We start from the raw sequence: 18,913 nt of genomic DNA, 5'->3' as shown, positions 1-18,913 counted from the left end.
GATTAGTTCAAAAAATTGGCTTCTTTATTTACAAAGAATGTCTAGTTCTTCGAAACTTCTTCAAAATTCGTCTACCGGTTCCGGGGAAAATACCAGGAATCTAGTTTGCTATTGCAACGCACTTGCCGTTATTCGGACCGCTAAAAATGGGTCAATGCTGGCAAGCAATTTTTTGGGTGTCCAAATTGGCCTGTGAGTTTCCAATTACTCGATAAATGATTTGTTTTATAATTGTTTATAATAAGTCATAACTAACTAATTTTTTTGAATTTCAGGGTACTAGTGCATGTAAATTTTTCGAGTGGGTAATGAAAGGAGGTTGCATTAAAAAAATACCAATGTATAATGATCTTGAAGTTAGAATTCTAGAGAAAGATGTTGAGATAGCTGAGTTGGAGATGAAGAAACGTTATTTGGAGGAAAAAATTAAAAAACAACATATGAAGAAAGAAAGTGCAGAAGAAGAGTTGCAAGAGATAAAGAACGAGCTTTGTCATACGAGAATCGAATTAATGAATTGTGCCCGTTCTGAGAAAAATCTGTCCACGGTGTTGGTGATATCGTGGATTATGTTTGGTGTCCTAGCCTTGTTGTTGAGGTAGTGTGTTAGCCTTATGGGATAGTTGGTCTAAATCCATAGTTGAATCATGTACCGTTTCACTGTTGTATGGTGGATATTAAGTATTTTAAGTATTTTAAGTATCACGGTTGTATTGTTGTATGGTTAATTCTAAGTATGTTATTAGGATTGCTTTTGGTAACAATATTGGAAACATTGGGGCGTCATTTTACAAAGAGTTGATTTGCAGATAATATAAAAAGATGGTATGACATGTCATTAGCACAAATGTCAACACTGTACCAAATCTGAAAAATACACCCCATGATGGTTTATCTTCCACTTTGAGTATACATAATGTCTAGGGAAGGGGAACAAATTTTTGGTGTATGTTATTTCCAATTGAATAAGGTATATATGTGATTAATATGCTACGTAACATAATTAAAGGAACTTATAAATGATCACGTTGTTCATGGACATATGTGGACTTGAATGAACCGCCCCTAAGTTCATGTGCAAGTCCATTAATTAAGCAAGGTTCAAAATTTGTTCAAGTTTAAATGGATCAGAACTATGTATCATACGAGTGTAAGTTTAAATGGTTCATAATTTTATGGATAAGCAAATTTTTATCCGCGTCCAATTTTGAATAATTCTTTATTGAAGTTAACTAGATCCGACCCAATGCCCACCTATTGACATCAAAAGAGGCCTCCCAAATAATAATTTCTTCATTGTAAAACGTTCTGAGATATAATATTTGTGATTAATTAATATTAGACCTGGATTCGTGCCATTTACCATCGATTATGAGATTAGCAGTATTGTAAAAATAAAAAAATTCCCAATTTCATAGAGAAATATAATTATTTTTTAATTGCTATGTTACTATTGTTGTCCATTTGCACCATGAAAGGCTATTTGGTCATTTTTCATAACTATTGAAGCAATGTGTGAAAGGAAACACAGCTAGGGCTGAAATAGTTACTTCCATACGTTGTTGTAGATACACAATGTTGTTTGATGGGTCTATAAATGGGACTGACACACTCTTATTGTCTGATTAGAAGAAACTTCCAACCATTTTTTTAGTCATCACATTTGTGTCGTATACACTGATCCAGGAATGTATCGACTCAAAATTCTTTGGCTAAATATCAAATAGGATTAAAAAATATCAAATAGTATTTGGCTCTTCGAGTGAGTTAAGCTATTCTAGCTTATGCTCGTTTAACTTTATCGTTGTTCGCACTTAGCTAACGAGTAGTTTCTTTAACTTCAGGCTCGATCCGAGCTTAATAAACGAGGCTTAATAAACAATTTTGGAAAAAAAGTAGTTTTAGTAAATATGTAACCCATTGATCAAGACCCGTTATTGACCTAATGACCCTCCTCACCCAATGACACATTCATCAAGTGTTATTTTAGTCATTAATGACCAATGACCAAAATACCCCCTTTGAAAAGATTACCACCCCAGTTGGTCTATCTGCAAAGGAAAAGGTACTATTATTTTAGTCATTAATGCCCACGTGTTACCAATCCCCCAAATTCTACTTAATTTTAACTCTTTTCTCACTCCCTCACCACTCAATTTTAATTCTCAAATAATTTTCTCACCCCTCTTCATTTTGAACACAAAAAATGGTCGGCCGCCTGTCCGCCATGTATTCCTCCACAGTTGGTGTAATTGGCCCATCAAACCACCAGCATCAACAACTCGGTCACCAAAATGATAGCCCAGGGTTAGGTTTTGACCTTAACTTCCCCCCGACAATGGTTGTTCCGCCACCCAACCAATTCACTCACGCAAACACTTTGCATGTGGCCGATCAAGGGCCTCTTACATTCCCTCCACTATATCAAGGCGGTTCGACCACCTTGCCAACGCTTTCGGAGTCCTTGCTGCCACCCTTACCACAATCATACCTTCTAGACACCCTACTGCCACCACTGCCACCAGCTATGGCATCAACTCAGATCCCACCTTTGCCATCGTATATGCTATCGGCACCAAGGATGGTCAAACGTAAGAGTGAGGACGTCGGAGATATTGGACAATTATACATGCTCTTCCCCAATGATCGATTTGGGTTAGTTTATGCTGATTACAGTGCACGCTTGGGCTGTTCCCCTAACAACATCGAAATAATCAGAGCAAATGGGTTGGTGATTCCAGCTGAGTTGACGGCGGGGGAGCTCAACATCCAGGACGGCGAGACTTTGTGTGTTCGAGGTCTAGTAAGTATTTAATAATTTTAATTAGTGTCATTTTAAATAATTGAGATAGCTTAATCATTTCGTCCGCTTTTATTACTTAAGTTCGCTTTACAATTGTGTTAATCATGTTGTGTGATTTGTGTAGTTGGTTTTAGGATTTTATTAATCAGGAAATTCTAGATCTATTTATTTTACTTTAAGTTTAACCTTTTTGTGATTAATAATTTGTATAATTTTAATGTGCATTTTATGTTACTTTTTATTAATAATTGGTAATTGGTAATAGTGGAATTTGTAACATTATTTTTAGTAATGTAATGGTTTTTGTATGAGGGTAATTATTGGTTTGTTTTGATAATTGGTATTTAATTAGTGATAATTGGATATTGGGAATTAATTAGTAATACGGGTTATTGGAATTAAATATTGTTTTTTGGCAAAAGTGGACTTACTGAAGGACGTGTGGTCCTTTGAAAAAACCAAAATTGATTGAAAGTGAAGTTGGTTTTTTGGATGTGTTAATTTAAATAACATTAGAGTTGACTTTAGTGATGACTTGTACCAAATTAATGTAAGATATTAAAAAATTCCTAACGTGTGGTTTGAATAATATGAGTTGTAATAATTTGAACCTAATGTGATCTTGGAGAAATTGGCCAATTATTTGGAATAGTAACAAAGTTCTTGTAATCTCAGTTGCAGGATTTGAACGTCAACACACACTACTGTACTTTTTTCATCCGGCCAATGGTGGACCGGCCAATCGGTTGGACGGCGAAGGCAGCCTATGATGTGCCACTTTGGAAAGTTATATATGATTGGGCTGCCCTCTTGAAGATCGATGCATGGAGGATCACGATGTACCGCAACTTCAAAGAGCTTCCAATAACTCGCACAATTAGAGAGTCGGAAATTTAGAACTGGAGCACCTTGTATGCGTGCATACAACTCAATTGAACTAGGAAGAAGCGATGTCTCAATGGGTACGTAAGTTATGGACTTATGCGCGATGTGATGTTTTGCGGACCCATTTTTTGCAAATATTTAGGGACTATTTGGATTATGGGTTAAATGGGAGTTAATGTAGCAAGTAACTGGACACGGGGTCCTTTTTGATAACGTTTGTTTACAACTCTAGGCTAGTAGTGCCACTTTTGGGGATTTACAAACTTGATTATGCCTTTTGAATATTTCCCACATCCATTTTGTAAAGAACGTTTATATTTATAAGCTAATAGTGCCACACTTTTGGGTTTGGAACATAATAACTTGATTATGCCATTGGAATATTGCCCAAATCTATGTTGTGCATCGTGTTTTATCCATCCTATAGGGATAAGGAGTTTTGAAAATCTAAAGTTATTGTTGACTATTAGTAGTGTTTATTCAACTTTATTATTATTATTATTGTTGACTATTAGTAGTGTTTATCCAATATATGTTAAGGTGGATATTTAACTTGTAATAACTTTGTTGGTCAACTAGATTACCCCTTGCGAGATGATTGAAATGACTCTAATCGCATTCCATTTGTTTTTTATTTCCTTTAACCGGACAATTAGTTTTTTCATTACTAGTATATATCCTTTATTATTTTATTAAGTAGATTTTAATATTTCTAACATATTCATTTCTCAATCATATCCGATTTTATCACAACCAATAGATTACAATGATTGTTGTCCGTTATTATATAATCTTGCATTTACAAACGGGTTAAAACGAATCACTTACATAATGTTGTCAATCACTCAAAACTTCAACCTTAACCCAAACCCTGACTATGATGTGGCATATTCATTTAAAGCTATTGTGTAATCACCCATGCACAAAGTGAGAGTACGTCCGTATATGCAAAAATAGTGGTCCTTGTGCATGTATTTATGATAAAAACAAAAGTGGTTTGTTGCACCAATCATTCCATTTGGAGGCATTTGTCTTCATTTGGAAATATTTTTCATACCAATCAAATACGAAGTATAAACGAGGGGAGGTGTATAGTATATAACAAAATCGAGAATTCGTATTAAAATATTATGAGATGGAGGATAGATCGTCCCGCGCCAATCAAATCAAAGACAGGAATCAAAGTAAGCTGGAGAAATTAAGCAATTGATAATTAATTTACCTTGATTAGGGCAACAAAAGTAGGTAAATTGAAAGATAGTTTCGTGTTATTTACTACAGGGTAATACTTAATTTATTAATTTCTAATTGTTTGATTAACTAATATATTTTCACGTCATCAAGTACGTAAATAATATACTTCGAGTATTTTTATAAAAATAAAAATAAATTGGCACTCATAAAATAGGTCTACTATATAAATACAACCCATATATTATTAGAGGTAGGTCAAAGATCTAAATGAATAAATCCAAAATATTAAACTTTTCAACCTAGAAAAATGTTGTTATTTCTAAAAACAACCCGTGTAAATACAACCCGTATTAGATTATTAGATTATGAGATTCTTGTAATAATATAATTTTGGTGTACTCATCGACGATTTCCTTTCTAAATACAACCCTTGTAATAATGTATTCTTTAGGTTCTGACAAGCCATTAAGAAAATACGGACTCATTGACGATTTCATGTCGCAATTGTTGCAATTGTTAAATAAGTAAAATAATCTAAAATAATGATTACAAGCCTAAAATGTTGTTATTGATCAACGTGTAATGTTGCAATTGTTAAATAAGTAAAATAATCTAAAATAATGATTACAAGTCTAACAAATCATTATCTGTTAGACTTGTTATCAAACAATCTCCTAATCTAATATATATAAATAAAGGGTGAGTTTTTTGGAGATCAATGAGAGCGTCCACGTAGGATTTCCATGTCACAAAATGAATAAGTATGTTATAAAGCGTCCACTTAAGACTTGTTTGTTTGGTGTAAGGGAGGGGAGTAACTCCTAAATTAAATGAATAAGTATTTTATATTGGTAAGGTGGAGTATGTTCACCGTCAAGTCAAAAACCAATATAGGAATAGACACCGCCAACACATATGTGTCGAACAAGTCATCAATTAACAAGTCATCAATTTTGTCAGTCTTATGGTCCTATAAGTTGTTATACACTGCTTACTTTGTTACTCATAAACTTCCTCTTGGGGTCGGCATATACGAGGCCATAGAATTGTGAATTGTGAAATATTTAACTGAATATCCCTAAACTCTTTTAGTATATAGTAATAGATTTTCATAATCTCTATTCAAATGAAAAAAATAATCATCAATCGAATTAAACCTTTAAACCAAAACTATATATTGTTAGGAGTATATACTAACCTGTGCATCGCACGGGCTTCACATCTAGTATTATAGCATAACTGAGCATATATAATAATTAATAGGGGTACGTATTATAATCCGTTTTTAATAGAAAGTGGGCAATCCGGTTAGGCGTGAACATGGATTTGGTTTATCGGGTTATTTTGCGCAGGATTGTTAGTCATTTTTAACTACCTTCTTTGACACGAACGCAAGCCCGACAATGACCCAATGAGGCAATGACCCTTTCGTAGCCAACCAAATGACCGATTTACCCACACAGAAGCTTAACATGGAAGCTAAATCAACCTTACCTTACCTATCTGCAACCACAAAAGTACTATGATTACATGCATTTATGAGCACGTGTACACAACCCCCCCCCCCCCCCACACACACACACAAATTCTACTATAAATTCATTCCTTTCTCACTCCTTTATCACAACACTTCATCTTCTCTCCCCCTTTTTTTTAGCACTCCTCTCTCCAATTTCATACCTATAAATGGCCGGTAGTAACGCCGACATGATATCCTCCTTTGTGGGTGTATTTGGCCCGCCGAACCACCAAGGCCCGCCGAACCACCTAATCCCACAACCATTTAACCAAGCTTTCAGCCTAGGTTTAGGCTTCGATCTTAACTTCCCACCACCTATGGATGTTGCACCCACCTACAACAACCATTTCACTCACCAAAACAACATGCATGTGGCCGATCAAGGGTTTGCCACAGTACCACCGTTGTTCCAAGGCGGTCCCACCGATTTGTCGCCGTTTCCTGAGTCCTTGCTGCAACCATCAATCCTTCCGGACATGCAAGCGGTGTTACCATCACCCCAGGTCCCACCCTTGCAACTATCCATGCTTCCGGCGCCAAGGATGATCCAACTCAGGAGCGAGGAAGTGGGAGATAATGGTGTCTTCTACACGCTTTTCCCCAATGATCTATTTGGGCTTGTCTACGCTGAGTACAGTTCTCATGTGGGCTGTTCCCCAAACAACATTCAAATTCTGAGACAAAATGGCGTGGTGGTTGAAGCTCACCGGACGGCGGGTGAGGTCAACATTCAAGACGGTGAGACACTCATGGTTCGAGGCCTCGTAAGTACAATTATTTTAAACCTAAACCTTATTTTAATTAATTGTTGAGCTTCTATAATTCCCAATCCGTTTTGCGTTATAATTAATTGTTTTGTGTTCATTACTCACTTAAGTTCACTATTATTTGTACATTTAAGTTTATTTACTTGTTTATATTTTATAAATTGTTTCTAGACCGAGCTTATTGATTACTTTTAAATGTGACTTTGTTGTGATCATTGAATACCCTTTAAATGTGAATTAGTTCTGATGATTATAAATGCGATTTATTTATTATGTATTTTAAGTTTATTCTTTGTAACAGACTTAAATCCATGATGTTTTATTTGGTATATTTGGCTTTATTGTTTAATAATTAACGGTAAAATGATGTTTGTAACATTGGCAATTTTGAGTTACTATTATAAATTAAAATATGGGTGCTTAAAGTCATTTTAATTTAGTTGACTTTTTTTAGTTAAATGACGTGAACCAAATAATCTATTGGGGTTATAATTGTTTTTATCGATCGAGACTATAAAAACTTAATTAGTGTGTTCTAGTGTACATGCAAGATTTGCTAATAGATAAGTGGAAAAAAGGCTTCAATTAGAAAAGCAAGCGTAATATATCAAGTTTTGTAAAGTTGGTACGTTTAATTATTGCGGATAATATTGCAATGCAACTAATTATAGAGTCATTTTAATTATGTCCAAACTGAAATTGGGCGAAATGTTGCATATAAAATTGTGTTTCTCTCAAATATGAGAGATTTTTATACGACAAATTGATTTGTAATTGATATGTGCGTTTTATATAGTATTTTTACCCCGTCCCTTAGTACTTTTATGTGTCAAACGTGCTCTAAGGAGCCGTTTCTAGTACTAATGTGTGTTATTGAGTGTGCCTTGAGTTTCAGGTTTGATTATGAGAAATTGGTCTTTTTAGACCCGTTTCATGTTGATCTAGGCCACTATATGAGCCCGAGGAAGTTCGGGACCTTCATCGTCGACTTTCGGGAGCCTTGGATGCTTATGGTTGAGCCCCGGGAGTTAGACTCAGTGATATGGGCGAGCTATACCGAAGATTGCAAATCGCCCTGGAAGCTGAGGGCGAAATGCAACCATTGGGCGGAATTGAAGCAGTTTGGATTCATCAACGCGCGCCCGATCGGGCGCAGCTCGCCCGATCCGGATCGGGCGGTCATCCAGAAGCCTATGTGGAGAGTTCGCAAACCGCCAGATCGGGCGGATTTTGGTCCGATCGGGCCGACTATCGAGTGGATCGCCCGATCGGGCGAAGCGTCGCCCGATCGGGCGACGCCAACCTCCAGCAGTTTTTCGCGCATTTACTTTCCGTTTTTTAGGCTTTATTTTGGTAAACTATATAAACAAGCTTTAATTATTTTTAGAGGACACATTATTTTCTAGTATTGAACCTTAGTATTATTTTTCCTTAGCCTAGTTTTCTCTCTAATTTATGCAAAAACACTTAGTTTAATTCTCAATAAAAATTCAAGCTTTCACTCCCCTTTGTTCTTCAAATAGGTATTGTTTCTTATTTTAATTCATTGTCTTGCTTTAATAATGCTTTCAATTATGATTATTGCTTTGTTTATTGTCAACATGTTTGAGTAGTTTAATTTCTAGGGTTGGGGATCCATGAATAATATGAAGGGATGATTGAATGATTGTGATTGTTGGCATTGTAATTGATTCCTATTGATTGGTTTATTTCACTATACAATTAGATTTGCGCAGGTTTAATTGTGGTAGTTATGCAATATCAAATTAAGATTCGAGAGATGCAATTTGATGTTTAGGCTTGTGTCAATAGGTGGAATTAGAGTTAATACGTAGCGAGAGCCCGTTAATTCTAAGTCTATGATTAGTATCGACTTGAGAGAGCATGCTAGTCTAATTAATTACTTTGTTGATTATCGTGATTGTTCAATGTCTTGGATTATTATTTGTTGGCGAACCTATGCCCTAGGTTCCTTAATATATTGATTCATTCTTGTTTAATTATCGTTCGTAGTCTTAGCATACAAACCACCAACCAAATCTTGTTCACAATAGTCTAGATTAGTTAATTGATAGTAGAAAGAACGCTTGTTTTCCTGTGGATTCGATCCTGACTTCCCTTGCTACCTAGCTAGTGGACCTTAGGTTATTTTTTATTAGGTGATACGACTTTAGCCTGTCAAAATTTGGCGCCGTTGCCGGGGAAACGGTTTTATTTTCTGTTGTTGATTGCTTATCCTAGATTATTGTTTGTTACTACTCAAGGAACTCACGTTCCTTGAGACCGGATCTCACATTGTTTTGTAGTCTTTGTCTATGGTCCTGGACGAAAATCTGCTACCGCCACCTACCCCACGGCTTACAGACTATTCTAAGCCAAGTCTGTCCGTGATACCAAAGGCGATCATGCCTTCTATTGCAGCTGAGACCTTCAAGATTGAGCCTGCATTGATTAACATGATCGAGAGACGCCAGTACGGTGGGGAACCAGGTGAAGATCCGAATCTTCACATTCAGTCCTTTATCCAATATTGTTCCACCATCAAGCAAAAGGGATTGACTCCGGAGCAGACTATGGAGATACTTTTCCCGTTCTCTTTGAGTGGGGAAGCTAAACTGTGGATTAATGGGTTGAATCGGGCGGCTTTGAAAATCACTAATTGGGAATCCTTGGCTCTTGCTTTTTATGTTAAATATTTTTCACCTGAGAAAACGGCTCGTCTGAGGGGTCATATATTAGGTATCTCACAACAAGCGGATGAGAGTTTGTTCGAGGTCTGGGAGAGATTCAAGGATTTGCAAAGAGAATGCCCGCACCATGGTTTGGAAGATTGGTTCTTGATTCAGCAGTTTTATAATGGTCTGGGCAATGAGTCTAGATGTTTGTTAGATTCGGCTGCCAGTGGGAGGTTCATGCAACTTGAGGTGCCTAGAGCTATGGAGGTGATTGAGGAGATAGCCATTCACAATGCCCAGTATGGAAATCCTAGAGGTCTATCTAATAGGGGTGGTAAGCATGATTTAAATTCTTTTGAACAATTAACTGCCCAATTGACTGCTTTACACTATAAGTTTGATAATATGCAAACAGCCAATGCTCAACCTACCCAACCTGCTAGTGTAGCTGCTATGAGTGCCCAACCTGCTACTGTTTGTGAAAGTTGTGGAATGTCTGGTCATTATGCACCGGAATGTAGGAGCTCTGTTGAACAATGTCACACATTTCAATCCTACAAACAAAATAACCCATTCTCCAACTCTTACAATGAGGGCTACAAAAACAACCCTCTACTATCCTACAGGAGCAACAATATCCAGAACCCTCGCCAAGTCCAACATCCACCACAACAGCCATACCAACCCCCACATCAACAATCCTACCAACCACGGAACAACTACAACCAACAGTCTAGTGGATCACCTGGGTTCCCTAGACAACACACATCACCTCCACCACCACAACCTCAAGCCACACAGCCTGACCCTATGCTAGTAGAGATGAGAAACATGATGCTACAAATGCAAAAATCTCTAAGTGAAAAGGATGCAAAGATCGATGCTCTTACTGCTCACAACAAGATCATTGATACACAGTTGGCACAAATGGCTACTACTATTGCAGGGAGGCCACCAGGCCAATTTCCTTCACAGCCCGAAAATAGGGAGACTGCTAATGCAATTACATTGAGGAGTGGTAGGGATTATGATGGTCCTTCTATGCCGGTTGAGGTTGATTCCGGGGTGTCTGCTAGTGATCTGGTCAGTGAGGAAATCCCGAAGATAGTTATGGATTAAAAGGAAGCTGAAAAGGTAGTCAATGAGAATGAGGCTACAACTAAGGTTAAGAAGGGGGCAGATATTCAAGTACCACCTATTGCACTCCCCTTCCCAAACCGACAACTCAAGAATAAGCTAGACAAGCAGTTAGGCATATTCTGGGAAGTAGTCAAAAATTTGCAGGTAACGGTTCCTTTTACTGAATTAATTTTACAAGTTCCTGCTTATGCTAAATTCATGAAAGATATTTTGACCAGGAAACGTGCTTTTTGTGAGGTAGAGACTGTAGCCTTCACTGAGGAATGTAGTGCTTATTTGCAAAACAAGTCTCCACCTAAACTTAAAGATCCCGGGAGTTTTTCCATCCCATGTAACATTGGCACAGTATTTATTGATAAAGCTTTATGTGATCTAGGTGCTAGTGTGTCTGTCATGCCGTTGTCTGTCTGCACTAAACTGAATATGGGTGAGCTTAAGGTTACCAATATCACTCTACAAATGGCCGACCGTTCTGTCAAATACCCCTTAGGTGTTTTAGAGGACGTCCCTGTTAGAGTAGGTAAATTCTATATACCTGTAGACTTTGTAGTATTGGACATGCAGGAGGATTCTTAAATTCCCATAATCTTAGGTAGGCCCTTCCTTCACACGGCGGGGGCGGTAATTGATGTTAAAAGTGGGAAATTGACTTTGTCTGTTGGGGATGATAAGGTGACTTTTAATCTGAATAGTGCCTTAAAAATTCCCATGCTAGAGGAGGAACAATGCTATCGTATAGATGTAGTTGATTTTATTACTCGTGATAACGCCTCCCAAGTTCTCGAAAGAGCATCCCTTGGAGGCAGTGCTTTGTTGTGAGTCTTCTGCAGGTGATAGCAGTTCTTGGAGTGCTGAAATGGATGCTCTGGAGTTTGCTCTTAATGGTGGAGAATCTGAGCCGGAGAGCACCAAATTGAAGAGGTTAGTTCGGCCGGTTTATTCTGTTAAAGAGGCAAAGAAACCCGAACTTAAGCCTCTTCCTGCTAACCTTAAATATGTGTTTTTAGATGATGAACAACTTTGCCCTGTGATCGTCAGTACTGCACTTGATGCAGACCAGTTATCCCAACTTCTTGTTGTGTTGAAAAGGCACAAAAAGGCCATTGGGTACAGTATTGATGATTTAAAGGGTATTAGCCCTGACTTTTGTATGCATAGGATACGTCTAGATGAAAATCATAAACCATGCATCCAACCCCAGCGTCGTTTGAACCCTGTCATGCAAGATGTTGTAAAAGCTGAAGTTATGAAATTGCTTGATGCGGGTATTGTTTATGCTGTGTCTGATTCTAAGTGGGTGAGTCCTGTTCAGGTAGTGCCTAAGAAAGGGGGGACAACTGTGGTGAGAAATGAGAAAAATGAGTTGATACCAACTAGGGTAGTCACAGGTTGGCGCATGTGCATTGATTATAGGCGTCTTAATGTTGCTACTAAAAAGGACCATTTTCCCCTTCCCTTCATTGATCAAATGTTAGAAAGGCTAGCCTGTCACAAGTTTTTCTGTTCTCTGGATGGTTATTCTGGTTTCTTTCAAATTCCCATACATCCAGACGACCAGGAAAAAACCACCTTCACTTGTCCCTATGGTACCTTTGCATATCGTAGGATGCCTTTTGGTCTGTGTAGTGCACCTGCTACTTTCCAACGTTGCATGATGAGTATCTTTTCTGATTTTATTGAGTCTATCATGGAAGTGTTTATGGATGATTTTAGCGTCTATGGTACTTCTTTTGATTCTTGCTTGCTAAATCTGACTAAAGTCTTGAAAAGATGTGAAGAGTGTAATTTAGTCTTGAACTGGGAAAAGTGTCATTTCATGGTTACTGAAGGGGTGGTTTTGGGACATTTGATATCTGATAAGGGCATTCAGGTGGATTGAGCTAAGGTTCAAGTAATTGAACAATTACCCCCTCCAGTTAATGTGAAGGGTGTTAGAAGTTTTCTTGGTCATGCGGGGTTTTATCGCCGCTTTATCAAGGATTTTTCTAAAATTGTTAAACCACTTACCCAGCTCCTCCTCAAGGATGCCCCGTTTGTGTTTACTGATGCTTGTCTCGAGGCTTTTGACAGGATCAAACAGGCACTGATTTCGGCTCCCATCATTCGTTCTCCCGAATGGGACCTTCCGTTCGAGATAATGTGTGATGCAAGTGACTATGCAGTTGGGGCAGTTTTGGGTCAGAGAAAGGAGAAGGTTTTACATGCCATCTATTATGAAAGTAAGACCTTAGATGAAGCTCAAGTTAATTATGTTACTACTGAGAAGGAGCTTCTAGCTATAGTCTATGCCTTGGATAAATTCTGCACCTATCTGATTGGATCCAAGGTGATAGTCTATACTGACCATGCGGCCCTTAAGTATCTGCTCTCTAAGAAGGAAGCCAAGCCTAGGCTTATTCGATGGATACTACTGCTACAGGAGTTTGATCTAGAGATCCGCGACAAGAAAGGGGCTGAGAATGTAGTTGAAGATCACTTGTCTAGATTGAGGTATGACGATGGTAAGGGATCTACACCGATTGATGATTCATTTCCGGATGATCATTTACTTGCACTTGCCACTCAGTCACCATGGTTCGCAGATTTTGCTAGCTACATTGTGGGGGGAATTCTTCCGGCCGATCTTACATATCAACAGAAGAAGAAATTCCTACATGATGTCCGGTTTTACTTTTGGGATGACCCCTATTTGTTTCGTGAGACTGCTGAAGGGTTGTACAAGCGTTGTATTCCAGAATGGGAAGTTCAAGGTGTTATCAGTAGGTGTCATTCTTCACCTTATGGTGGTCACCATGGACCGTCTAAAACAAACGCTAAGCTGTCACAATGTGGTTTTTACTGGCCTACTATGTTCAAGGATGCACAGGCTTTCATTATGGCTTGTGATGCGTGCCAGAGGGCCGGCACTATTTCGAGGAGGTATGAGATGCCACAGAACGGGATCCTTGAGGTTGAAATTTTCGATGTGTGGGGAATTGATTACATGGGACCATTCCCATCGTCCAAGGGTAACTTGTATATCCTTGTTGCTGTAGATTATGTGTCAAAGTGGGTGGAAGCCGTTGCCTCACCTACCAACGATGCAAAGACAGTCATTTCTCTGTTCAAGAAAATCATCTTTGCGAGATTCGGGGTTCCGCGCGCTTTGATTAGTGATGGAGGGTCACACTTCCATGAAAAGCATCTGGATGCGCTCCTGCGCAAGTATGGGGTTTATCACCGCACTGGGCTAGCCTACCACCCTCAGACGAGTGGTCAAGTTGAGGTCTCCAACCGAGAGATCAAATCTACCCTTGAGAAAGTGGTGGCGAAGTCTAGGAAGGATTGGAGCGATAAGCTAGATGATACTCTATGGGCATACAGAACCGCCTTTAAGACACCTATTGGTACCTCCCCGTATCGGTTGGTGTATGGCAAGGCATGTCACTTACCAGTAGAAATGGAGTACAAGGCTTATTGGGCAATCAAACAGCTCAACATGGATGCAAAGCTAGCCGGTGAGAAGCGGTTACTTCAATTGGGTGAGCTCGATGAATTCCGACTACAAGCCTATGATAGTGCCCGGATTTATAAGGAAAAGACCAAGAAGTGGCACGACAATCACATTTTTCATAGAGAGTTTGCGGTGGGCGACAAGGTTCTACTTTTTAACTCTAGGCTTAAGTTATTTCCTGGAAAACTTAAGTCTAGGTGGTCTGGGCCGTTCACCGTGACTATGGTAAGCAAGTTTGGGTCTGTTGAAGTAGAGAATGATAATGGTGAACGATTCAAGGTTGACGGGCAACGTCTGAAGTTGTACCATGATGGGGCTACTGTAGGAGTGGTTGAGGTCCATTACCTCAATCCCTCCGCCTCATAGACTGCATATTCAAGGTAACAAGGTCGAGCGGGACCTAGAAATAAATCAGCACTTTGCGGGAGGCAACCGGTATTTTATCGCTCTAGTAGTATAAGTTTGATTTTTGATTCTATTTTGTGTGTGTTTAGTTAGTATTTCCCATACCTAAGTGTGTTTAAGTATTTTTTTTTGGTGTTAGTGAGGCGAGAAGAGGGCATTACGATGTTCGGGTGTTTAATAATGTGCAGGCCTAAAGCTCCAAGTTCAAGAAAGTGAAATTACGTACAAGGCCAAGCACGCTGCAAACCGCCCGATCCGAATCGGGCGAGATGTTCCCGATCGGGCGCGCACGGATGAGTTTAATGCAGCTTCTCTGTGCCCGATCTGGCGCAGCATGCCCGATCGGGCGGTCTGGCGAGTGGAATGCCCGAGTCGGGCGATGGTCTGCCCGATCGGGCGCTGAAGGCGAGTGGTTTGCCCGATCGGGCGAAATTATTTTTCCCGATCGGGCGGTTGAGGAAAATTTCGTGAAAAAGTCAAGGAAGAGGCATTCGCAAATCGCCCGATCCGGATCGGGCGAGGTGCGCCCGATCGGGCGCGCACGGATCAGAAGAAAAGGGTCGCAAACCGCACGATCGGGCGAAATGTTGCCCGATCGAGCGAAACGCGATTTCAGCGATAAACCAACGGATTCCTCTTTCTTTCTTCACTTCCTCTTCTTCTTCAACCTAACTTTCTCTCACTTCCTCCATTAAACCCCAACCTCCAAAAACTTCCAACCACCATATCTCCCTCAAATCTCCACCAAATTCAACAATTTTTTCATCAAAATCATCCTCTCATCATCCTCTACAACCTATACCAAACCAATTTCAGTTTTCTCCAATCCCCACAAAATCCCCAAATTCACCCAAAAACCTCAAAAACCCCCAAAAAAATCAGATTTTCATCAATGGCAAACCGACCACAAAGGAAATGCACAAGGGTACCAAGAAATCAGCATGAAGCTTCGACGAGCCGAGCTCGGGAACTGACACCACCACCTCCGCCGCCGCAATTCGAGCCCGACACGGATTTTCCGGATGTCATTTTTGTTACGGAGGAGCAACGAGCACGATTCATCCACCTCAAATTGAGGGAGGTAATCCCTACTCGCTTTATATGCCAAAAATCTTTACATGAAATGGGTATTGAAAGTGATGTCAAGCGTGTCTTTATTGGTGTTGGTATGAGAAACATGTATAGCATGCTCCGTCTCACATTTAGACGGTTAACTCTGGAATTTTTGAGTAGTTTCAATGTGCGTAGAGATGGTTATCGAACCGTGTCGTCGGTTCAATTCCGTGTGATGAACCGAACCTACACCATGTGTTTAGCTGATTTTGGTAGGATTTTTCGATTGTCTACCACCTATAGTAGGAAACCTAAGGAAACCCATAATAACTGCACCATGTGGGGAAAGCTTACGAGTAATGCTAATCCCGGGAGTATGCAACATTTGCATGCTTCCAAGATACAACACCCGGTCCCTATTGTCTTCTACAGGTTTCTGGGATTTACGATCTTTGGTAGGGATGAGACCCAAAATATTAGGAGTACGGAGCTAGAGATTCTAGGTGGCTACGTTTTAGAAGGGGATGATGGCTACAAAATGAACCTTGCACATCGTATGGCCTCTCAATTCTATTCCATAGCCACTTCTACCCATACTACCCGCATTACCATTGGTGGGTTGATCACCCACATAGCCATGGCCACGGCCAACTTTACTGAGGCTAACCAGACTCCAGTTCTGGGTAGCAACCTGCTTGACTTGGCTTACTTTGCTGGACTCCGTCAGCTACAAGGGGAGCATGGGTTGTTTAGGCCGGGAGCCATGTATTGGATGTTTGAGGGAAACAGGCTTTTCACCTTGCCTGACCCTCAGGGCCGCACTAGTTTCAGACCCGGTCAGGCCCATTACTTATATGTTGGATTTGGGCAAGAGCCTCAGCCTGACCCACAGCCTGACCCACAGCCAGAGCCCCGCCAGTACCAGCCAGAGCCTCGCACCTACTTTAGGAGGGGGAGTTGAGACGTGGGGAGGCCCCAGGGTGGCCCGGTAGTAGATGAGGAGCAGGGGTCCATTCATGAGCGGTTGAGCAGACTTGAGCTCGGTTTCCAGGAGTTCGCAGCTGATCACCAGAGGACCATGTTCCCATTCTATGATCAGTATGCCAAGCAGGGCTACATTGCCCTAGATTATGAGCACCCTACCTGGTATACCTATCCCGTAGAGGGATATGGAGCTCCGGGTTCTATGGGCACCTTCACACCTACCCAGTACGGGGGGTGGGGAGCGGGTCCTAGCGGGCATGGTGGCAGAGATGATGGTGATGATGATGATGATGATGGCGGCCATGGCCGTCAATGATGGAGATGAGGATCGAGTTGGTTCGATGCCCTTGAGCCAATGAGGACATTGTCTGATTTGGTTTGGGGGGGTTTCACATTACTTGTACATTGTAGGTATGTTTTTCTTTTCTTTTCGCATTTCTTTGTTTTGGTGTGTTTCTTTGGTGTGTTTATTGCTTTGTATAGTAGTTTATTGCTTTGAAAAAAAAAATACAAAAATACGTTCCGATGAATACAATATCATGCTTCCCTGTGCCCCTTGAGCGGAAATTGTTTTGATTCTTGGTATTTGATGATGGGCAATGTAGATGTGTTAGCCATGATTTGATATTTGATTGCTTTGATGCCTAAACATGAGTCAACTCCGACTAACTACTTGTGGACTTGGTGCTTGACTAGTTGACTTGGTTGGGATGTGTGATAGCTTCCTGGTGTGTCATTGATTTTGAGTATTGGTTTGCAACTATTAGTAGTGTTTTATAACTCATATACATGCACATTGTGGAGGACGAAGGCATTTTTTCTATTTAGGTGGCCTTCAGATGAATTTAGATATATTTGTTCCCTCTTTTTCTATCCATGTTGTGCTTGTGCCCTTTATTCGGTGACTAACCATATTACAAGCCCATGAAAACCCCATTGGTTACTAGTCCCAAGCCTAGCTTGGGGGAGCTAATAGTAGTGAGGTGAGGGAGTTGCAGTGTGGTACATTTTTGAGCATTTTGAGTATTGAAAAGGGAAGTTCTTCTTACCATGATTGTTGTTGAAAAAAAAATGAGCTGAAAAATGAATGGGATGAGGAGAATAAAAAAAAAATGTGTGAAGGTTCCAAAAAGAAAAAAAAAGAGATTGAAAAAAAAAGGGAAAAAAATCGTTATTCTCAAAATAGTTCAAGCTTTTGTCACTCCGGTATTACGATTTCTTATCTTCATGACTGATTGGTTATAATTGTGAAATCAAGGCAAGAAAGTATAGTGTAGTTTGTTTGTTGTTTTATTCATGTGTTGAGTGGGAGAGTTGTGGTCATTATTTGTGATTGATCATGGATTTTCTAGGATTTATGCTCCCCAAATCCAAGGCTTTAAGCTCACATTTTACCCAAATTTACCACACCCTTACCTAAGCCTATCATTACAAGCTTGAAAGACCTTTCGACCTTTGTGCATAGAGTTGTATTAATGTGAAAGTAGTTGTTTATCAATGCAAGTTATGACATGACACATTCCGAGTCGACTACTAGGTTGAGTGTATGTTTTTCTATACACACGAGTGTGTGAGTTTGGGAGGGCATTGTTCACTTATATGTTGGGAGGGGAGTGAACGGGTACATCTTTTATCCGCCACATAAATGAGTGACGAGTGTGTGAGCACTAGTCTTGAATTCCAATGTGCATTTGTGGTTCGCTTTGCGTGACGATTGTTAAGAAGGATTAGCGATTGAATGGATTTGATTGGTTGACATTGATGCATGCTTGTTGAATTTTACCTTGGATTGTGTTTTCATTTTGAAATATGTTGGGGGTGAAGTTGGTCTTGTGTTCATCGATGATTTCCTTGCTTAGGGACAAGCAAGGATCAAGCTTGGGGAGGTTTGATATGTGCGTTTTATATAGTATTTTTACCCCCGTCCCTTAGTACTTTTATGTGTCAAACGTGCTCTTAGGAGCCGTTTCTAGTACTAATTTGTGTTATTGAGTG

At 39.8% G+C, this 18,913-nt stretch overlaps 1 protein-coding gene, 1 long non-coding RNA gene and 1 other non-coding gene across 3 annotated transcripts; 2 read left to right on the top strand and 1 right to left on the bottom strand.

The window, feature by feature from the left end:
- LOC130465723 (uncharacterized) lies at positions 1-764 on the top strand. Its single transcript, XR_008925735.1, has 2 exons — positions 1-192; positions 276-764. It is a non-coding gene; the product is annotated as an uncharacterized lncRNA (long non-coding RNA).
- Positions 765-2,116: 1,352 nt separating this feature from the next.
- On the top strand, positions 2,117-4,250 carry LOC110778219 (uncharacterized). Its single transcript, XM_021982790.2, has 2 exons — positions 2,117-2,803; positions 3,479-4,250. Exons 1-2 carry the CDS (start codon positions 2,207-2,209, stop codon positions 3,698-3,700), a joined length of 819 nt encoding a protein of 272 aa, XP_021838482.1. The 5' UTR covers positions 2,117-2,206; the 3' UTR covers positions 3,701-4,250.
- A 5,635-nt stretch (positions 4,251-9,885) lies between these two features.
- LOC130466495 (small nucleolar RNA R71) lies at positions 9,886-9,992 on the bottom strand. The gene has a single exon (XR_008926719.1). It is a non-coding gene; the product is annotated as a small nucleolar RNA R71 (small nucleolar RNA).
- Between the last annotated feature and the right edge of the window lie 8,921 nt (positions 9,993-18,913).

The sequence above is a fragment of the Spinacia oleracea genome, chromosome 1 (assembly GCF_020520425.1).
Source record: "Spinacia oleracea cultivar Varoflay chromosome 1, BTI_SOV_V1, whole genome shotgun sequence".
In the NCBI taxonomy this organism is placed as follows: domain Eukaryota; kingdom Viridiplantae; phylum Streptophyta; class Magnoliopsida; order Caryophyllales; family Amaranthaceae; genus Spinacia; species Spinacia oleracea.
This window is presented reverse-complemented; position numbering and strand designations above follow the sequence as displayed.